This window comes from Ylistrum balloti, unplaced genomic scaffold (assembly GCF_031769215.1).
Source record: "Ylistrum balloti isolate Yb309-2 unplaced genomic scaffold, AGI_CSIRO_Ybal_v1 Utg370758, whole genome shotgun sequence".
Taxonomy (NCBI): domain Eukaryota; kingdom Metazoa; phylum Mollusca; class Bivalvia; order Pectinida; family Pectinidae; genus Ylistrum; species Ylistrum balloti.
In genome coordinates, this window is record NW_026782445.1 from 1,184,805 (window position 1) to 1,193,301 (window position 8,497).

General features: G+C 36.1%; 1 protein-coding gene and 1 pseudogene across 1 annotated transcript; both read left to right on the forward strand.

The window, feature by feature from the left end:
• The first annotated feature begins 405 nt into the window (after positions 1–405).
• On the forward strand, positions 406–4,304 carry LOC132558133 (uncharacterized). Its single transcript, XM_060222664.1, has 3 exons — positions 406–1,336; positions 2,668–3,611; positions 3,999–4,304. The coding sequence occupies exons 1-3, from the start codon at positions 406–408 to the stop codon at positions 4,302–4,304; spliced, it is 2,181 nt and encodes a 726-aa protein (XP_060078647.1).
• Positions 4,305–4,331: 27 nt separating this feature from the next.
• On the forward strand, positions 4,332–7,773 carry LOC132558134 (uncharacterized; annotated as a pseudogene).
• Positions 7,774–8,497: the final 724 nt, after the last annotated feature.

An 8,497-nucleotide genomic window follows, 5' to 3' on the forward strand; every position in this document is an offset into this window, starting at 1 on the left:
TTACAAAACATGACACTAATTTAATACATGACAGCTAGACCAGGTATGGAGTAATGATTAAGATGTAGAAGTTTAAACAAATATAATCAATCAGTACATTCAAAGAGCTACTGTAATTCCTTCATTTTAAAATGAATAATGAATTTCTCTTTTTTTTGCAGATATGATGGATATTTATTGTGGTGACCAACTGGAATTAATTTAGGATAATGTTGAAATCCTACCATGAAAATCTGGCGTGTCTCTCCATTTCTGAGATCTAGGTTTGGTAAAACCATTCTATTGTCGCTATGCGTTCTTGTGTTGGTTGTGTTCTCAAACCTTTTTTATGGATTCAGTATTCTGACGAAAAACTCCCCTAAGACATTGACTTCTAGTGTCAACTACTTCAGATTGCTACAACATATGCCTAAGAAATTAATTAGACAATCTAGCAGTCGGACAGAACAAGTATGTCGTCATCCAAAACTGTCACTTTTTCAAGATTCTCTACGAAGTGCCTTTCATCCTATGGATCCATTAGTTTGTATAGGGAAGAATTTGTTTTACTTTGAGAAAGGCGTTCTTCGTATGAATGATACCGTTTTATATCCAGTAGATCTGTATAACCATCATGAGTTCAGAGAATCAAAAACAAATATTACAGCAGATGAAACAAAAACTATTCGTAAATGTTTATACAGAGGTATAGAGAGAGTGACTGATGATTATTACACATTTACAGAATCCATTGTCAAGGAAACACCACCTTTCAGCTTGCTAGTAGAACATGACTTTATGTCAGTAAAATGTTTTTATCATCATCCAGAAGATGACAAAAAAGAAACTGATTCAGATGAGAAAAAGGCAGATGAGAAGGATCTGCCAGAGTTGGAAGATGAGGACACAGAAAAGAATTTTAGGCCTGTTGAATTTGATCAAATGAACCATGAAAATTTCCAAGATGTGGATAAAACTTTGAATGAGCATGGGAGAGATGCCTTGTTTGGTAGTAACTATGACTTTGATGGGAACTTTTCCTATGATTCTTGGAATTCCTGGAACGACTATCACATAGATCCAGATGAACAGGAGGTAGCTGATTTTGATCAATTTTTAGTACAGGTTCACCCAAAACAAAATGTCTTTCAAAGGATTCAGGATAGTAATTGGAATAAACATTCAACACGTCTGAATGTCCTCATCCTTGGTTTGGATTCCATGTCTCACCTCGCCTACCAGCGGAAGCTGCCAAATACATATCGATATCTCAGGGATCAACTGGACATGGTCATTCTGGACGCTTATAACATTGTAGGCGATGCCACAACAGCTGCCCTGATACCTATACTGACAGGTAAGTTTACACCTATCTCATACTGACAGGTAAGTTTACACCTGTCTCATACTGACAGGTAAGTTTACACCTATCTCATACTGACAGGTAAGTTTACACCTATCTCATACTGACAGGTAAGTTTACACCTGTCTTTGTATACTGACAGGTAAGTTTACACCTCTCTTATACTGACAGGTAAGTTTACACCTATCTCATACTGACAGGTAAGTTTACACCTATCTCATACTGACAGGTAAGTTTACACCTGTCCTTGTATACTGACAGGTAAGTTTACACCTGTCCTTGTATACTGACAGGTAAGTTTACACCTGTCCTTGTATACTGACAGGTAAGTTTACACCTATCTCATACTGACAGGTAAGTTTATACCTATCCTTATGTACTGACAGGTAAGTTTATACCTATCCTTATGTACTGACAGGTAAGTTTACACCTATCTCATACTGACAGGTAAGTTTATACCTGTCCTTATGTACTGACAGGTATGTTTACACCTATCCTTATATACTGACAGGTAAGTTTACACCTGTCCTTGTATACTGACAGGTAAGTTTACACCTATCTCATACTGACAGGTAAGTTTATACCTATCCTTATGTACTGACAGGTAAGTTTATACCTATCCTTATGTACTGACAGGTAAGTTTACACCTATCTGATACTGACAGGTAAGTTTACACCTATCCTTATGTACTGACAGGTGTGTTTACACCTATCTTTATGTACTGACAGGTAAGTTTACACCTATCCTTATATACTGACAGGTATGTTTACACCTATCCCATACCTACCTTGCCATGAGCATATTAGGATGAAGGTCTTTATATTTTGTTAGAAAGACCTTTGCCCACTTTCTGGATGATAGTTGGATGTATTGAAAAATTGAAATTTTGAGTAAAAATCAGAGCTGAGATAGTAAGTGATACATGTAAAAAGTGATCTGTCTTGGACTTTTGTTTCCTTGATTTTGGATTTTGGATCATGTTCTACTTAAAGGGAAACATTCCCCTTGGATATTTTTTTACCATTGCATGAAGTTGTTTATTTTCGCCCTGGCACATGAAGTTGCTCATCTTTGCCCTCACGTAAAGCTGTTTATTTTCGCCCTTTGCTGAATTTGCTCTAAATGCATCGTAACATATATCTCAGTTCTCATGCCTGATTATATCACCTTTCATTTTTGCCCATTTGACCAAAGTATGAAACTTAAATTGTTGCAAACATTTCCTCATGTATAGTATTCAAGAATGTTGATTCTGATTTTTAAAAATTGTGGAGGACTTTTGTGATCCAGTGTAAATTATGATCATGCATTGTCTTATGTTTAGGTAAAACTGAAGTGGAATTGCCAGAGGCTCGCATACATCACGAGGGTACAGACACTGTGAACAGGTACCCAATGATCTGGAACAATTTCAGGGACCAAGGCTATGCAACGTTATTTGCAGAGGATGAACCAAGTATAAGTGCCTTCAATTTACGATTATCGGGATTTGATAACCAACCAACAGATCACTACATGCGTCCATTTTGGCAAGCGCTCTGGGGATCCCAGCTACGCGAGGATAGTGTACGTTACTGCACAGGAGCAACACCACATCACACATACACTCTCGACTATGTGAAGGATTTCTTTATTAAGTACAACAATGTGTCTAAGTTTGCTTTTGCTTTCATGTCTGAACTAACCCACTGGGATAACAATCCAGGTGAATATATTGACAACGATTTGTTAAAGTTTTTGAAATATTTTGAGAAATCTAATTTTCTTGACAATACCTTACTTATACTGATGTCAGATCATGGTGCTCGATATAGCCGTGTGAGACACACAATACAAGGTAAACTGGAGGAGAGGCTGCCGATGTTTGCTCTCAGATTTCCACCTAAATATCAATCATTTTACCCGAGACTGATGGAGAATCTCCGAAGGAACTCAAAAAAACTCACAACTCCTTTTGATATTCATGAGACTCTTAAGGATGTTTTAGATTTGTCACGAGCTAGTAAGTCCACTTCTCCTTACAGTAGAGGCATCAGTCTGCTACAGCAGATTCCAGGAAATCGCACATGTTCAATGGCTCACATCGATGTCCACTGGTGTACATGTCTGTTACAAGAAAACAGGGATGTCAAAAGTGAGAAGGTTCAAATGGCAGCCAATGAGATTCTTTCTTATATAAATCAGTTGACTGAGCCAGTCAGGTCGGAGTGTGTCAAGTTACAAGTGAAGGAGATCATACTAGCTTACCTAATGATTCCAAATGAAAAGGTAATATTGATTTATAAAATTATGTCCCCCTCTTTGTCTTTTTTATGCTAATAGCGGTTATCTTTAATTTTCATTTTATGGCTCAATAACATATAAGATGATTACATTTAATCCATATACATATGTAATTTGATCTCCGATTTCCATATTTTTTACATTTAAAATGGACTTTTATTATAAGATAATTTTTTATGCCATTTCTTTATCTTTCCACACGAGTTCTGATACACTTGACATATTAATTATTATCTGACCTCACAGGTAATAACATACCTGTCTGATTTTTGATATTCTTCCTCACAGGTAATAACATACCTGTCTGAATTTTGGTATGCTTACTCACAGGTGATAATATACCTGTCTGATTTTTGATATTCTTCCTCACAGGTAATAACATACCTGAGATCCAAGGATGAAGACAACAGAGTAGCAAACTTCAGTCAGGAAGCCAAGGTAGACATTGTACATTACCAAATCACCATGGTTACTGTTCCAAACAATGGTATGTATGAGGCCACTATTTTAATGAATGTAACTGATGGCACTGTCAAGGTTAACCCAGAGATGATCAGTCGTTTGGATTTGTATGGTAACCAGCCAGCCTGTATACAACGGCGCTACCCAGACCTGCGCAAATATTGCTACTGTGAACAACTCCTGATGCATCGAAACACAACTCGGCATTCTGGCTGATAAACTCTTGATACAACCAATCACAGCATGACATTATATAGAGCTGATTCTACATGTAACTTTGGGCATTAACCTAAAGATAAGGCCAGTTAAGTTTTCTTTTGGAGTTAACTGACACTTGTACTTCAAAGAATTGGTTGTAGTCTCAATCCTAATCCTTGTTTCTGTACAATCCATTGTTATTATCGGAATATTAACAAACTCAGATAGTTTTTTTTTTTTCGCTATTAAATTGTTCAAACTAACAAATAACCAAATTTTTGTGTTGAATAATCGAAATCATTCTGGATGATAATTATAGTTTATATACAGCTTTGTATTGGAACTTTCATTATTTTTCTTCATACTGGTATATATTTTGTTTTTGTTTATTTCCTTTGTTATCTTGGCTGTTAATCTTATGCTAATTATTCATTTGTATCTGTTTAATTCTTAGGGGTTGGTTTTGCCAGGGCCAGGGTAAGTCTGCCTAATGAAGCTATGTTGACGTTCATATGCTAATTAGGGGAATTTTTGGATTATTGACCAATCACCATTTACCCCTAGAGGGGTATGATGTATTGCAGTTTCAGGCTTCAGTAATTGATTTCTGATGAATGGTGGTGTTTGTTTGTGACTTTTGGTTGTGTATAAGTGTTCTATTGACTTTTTTTTTTGCATCAGTTTGGAATCAATGAACGTCAGAACTCTGTCCCTATAAAAGTTAGGGAAATAAGTGACCTGTGCCTGGGACAGCATTCAAATGATAATTGTAGAAAGAACTTGTCATTTGTACATGGATATTGTACATGGATGTAAAGGTCGTTATCTACAAGCTGATACCGATGTCATGTTTCAAAGTTCATAGCAAACATATACATCTAAATACTTTCTCTGTGTCTAACTATATTTTGATGGAAATTAGGGCAGGAATGAAACCATAAGATCCTGTGATACCCAAAATATTTACCCAATAGGATGTAATACTATTCAATTGAAAAGTAACCCTGACAAATATAAATACATGCTCTCAGCTTAATTTCACTTACGAAAATGAATGTTCTTTGGTAATGTTGACACTTTCTTAATTTTAAATGAACTATCTCTTAGTCATAATCTTGATACAAGCTCTATCCTGTATCCAAATGGCACAGAAGTGAAGTGGAAGAGGTAGAGCAAAACACTGTACATTACTGTCTAAACATTTACGCCTGCGTAAGAAATGGCAAGACTAGGCGCGTGCCTGAAGAAGGTGTGGCTAACACAGATGTAAACTAAAATAGATTCAGGAAGGGAAAATATATGTTTAGGGAGTGTAGTATACTAAGAGAGTACCTTGCCATGAGCATATTAGGATGAAGAAATAAAAGACCATGTGTGCCCACTTTCTGGAAATAGATTTGTATTGAAAAATTGAAATTTTGAGTAAAAATCCTGAGATAGTAAGTGATACATGTAAAAAGTGATCTGTATATGACTTTTGTTTCCTAACAATTTTGGATTTTGGATCATGTTCTACTTAAAGGGAAACATTCCCCTTGGATATTTTTTTACCATTGCATGAAGTTATTTATTTTCGCCCTGGCACATGAAGTTACTCATCTTTGCCCTCACATAAAGTTGTTCATTTTCGCCCTTTGCTGAATGAGCTCTAAATGCATCGTAACATATATTTCAGTTCTCATGCCAGATCACCTTTCATTTTTGCCCATTTGACCAAAGTATGAAACTTAAATTGTTCCAAACATTTCCTCATGTATAGTATTCAAGAATGTTGATTCTGATTTTAAAAAATTGTGGAATACTTTTGTGATCCGGTGTAAATTATGTTCATGCACTGTCTTATGTTTAGGTAAAACTGAAGTGGAATTGCCAGAGGCTCGGATACATCACGAAGGTACAGACACTGTGAACAGGTACCCAATGATCTGGAACAATTTCAGGGACCAAGGCTATGCAACGTTATTTGCAGAGGATGAACCAAGTATAAGTGCCTTCAATTTACGATTATCGGGATTTGATAACCAACCAACAGATCACTACATGCGTCCATTTTGGCAAGCGCTGTGGGGATCCCAGCTACGCGAGGATAGTGTACGTTACTGCACAGGAGCAACACCACATCACACATACACTCTCGACTATGTGAAGGATTTCTTTATTAAGTACAACAATGTGTCTAAGTTTGCTTTTGCTTTCATGTTGAACTAACCCACTGGGATAACAATCCAGGTGAATATATTGACAACGATTTGTTAAAGTTTTTGAAATATTTTGAGAAATCTAATTTTCTTGACAATACCTTACTTATACTGATGTCAGATCATGGTGCTCGATATAGCCGTGTGAGACACACAATACAAGGTAAACTGGAGGAGAGGCTGCCGATGTTTGCTCTCAGATTTCCACCTAAATATCAATCATTTTACCCGAGACTGATGGAGAATCTCCGAAGGAACTCAAAAAATGACTCACAACTCCTTTTGATATTCATGAGACTCTTAAGGATGTTTTAGATTTGTCACGAGCTAGTAAGTCCACTTCTCCTTACAGTAGAGGCATCAGTCTGCTACAGCAGATTCCAGGAAATCGCACATGTTCAATGGCTCACATCGATGTCCACTGGTGTACATGTCTGTTACAAGAAAACAGGGATGTCAAAAGTGAGAAGGTTCAAATGGCAGCCAATGAGATTCTTTCTTATATAAATCAGTTGACTGAGCCAGTCAGGTCGGAGTGTGTCAAGTTACAAGTGAAGGAGATCATACTAGCTTACCTAATGATTCCAAATGAAAAGGTAATATTGATTTATAAAATTATGTCCCCCTCTTTGTCTTTTTTATGCTAATAGCGGTTATCTTTAATTTTCATTTTATGGCTCAATAACATATAAGATGATTACATTTAATCCATATACATATGTAATTTGATCTCCGATTTCCATATTTTTTACATTTAAAATGGACTTTTATTATAAGATAATTTTTTATGCCATTTCTTTATCTTTCCACACGAGTTCTGATACACTTGACATATTAATTATTATCTGACCTCACAGGTAATAACATACCTGTCTGATTTTTGATATTCTTCCTCACAGGTAATAACATACCTGTCTGATTTTCGATATTCTTCCTCACAGGTAATAACATACCTGTCTGATTTTTGATATTCTTCCTCACAGGTAATAACATACCTGAGATCCAAGGATGAAGACAACAGAGTAGCAAACTTCAGTCAGGAAGCCAAGGTAGACATTGTACATTACCAAATCACCATGGTTACTGTTCCAAACAATGGTATGTATGAGGCCACTATTTTAATGAATGTAACTGATGGCACTGTCAAGGTTAACCCAGAGATGATCAGTCGTTTGGATTTGTATGGTAACCAGCCAGCCTGTATACAACAGCGCTACCCAGACCTGCGCAAATATTGCTACTGTGAACAACTCCTGATGCATCGAAACACAACTCGGCATTCTGGCTGATAAACTCTTGATACAACCAATCACAGCATGACATTATATAGAGCTGATTCTACATGTAACTTTGGGCATTAACCTGAAGATAAGGCCAGTTAAGTTTTCTTTTGGAGTTAACTGACACTTGTACTTCAAAGAATTGGTTGTAGTCTCAATCCTAATCCTTGTTTCTCTACAATCCATTGTTATTATCGGAATATTAACAAACTCAGATAGTTTTTTTTTTTTTCGCTATTAAATTGTTCAAACTAACAAATAACCAAATTTTTGTGTTGAATAATCGAAATCATTCTGGATGATAATTATAGTTTATATACAGCTTTGTATTGGAACTTTCATTATTTTTCTTCATACTGGTATATATTTTGTTTTTGTTTATTTCCTTTGTTATCTTGGCTGTTAATCTTATGCTAATTATTCATTTGTATCTGTTTAATTCTTAGGGGTTGGTTTTGCCAGGGCCAGGGTAAGTCTGTCTAATGAAGCTATGTTTACGTTGATATGCTAATTAGGGGAATTTTTGGATTATTGACCAATCACCATTTACCCCTAGAGGGGTATGATGTATTGCAGTTTCAGACTTCAGTAATTGATTTCTGATGAATGGTGGTGTTTGTTTGTGACTTTTGGTTGTGTATAAGTGTTTTATTGACTTTTTTTTGCATCAGTTTGGAATCAATAAACGTCAGAACTCTGTTCCTATAAAAGTTAGGGAAATAAGTGACCTGTG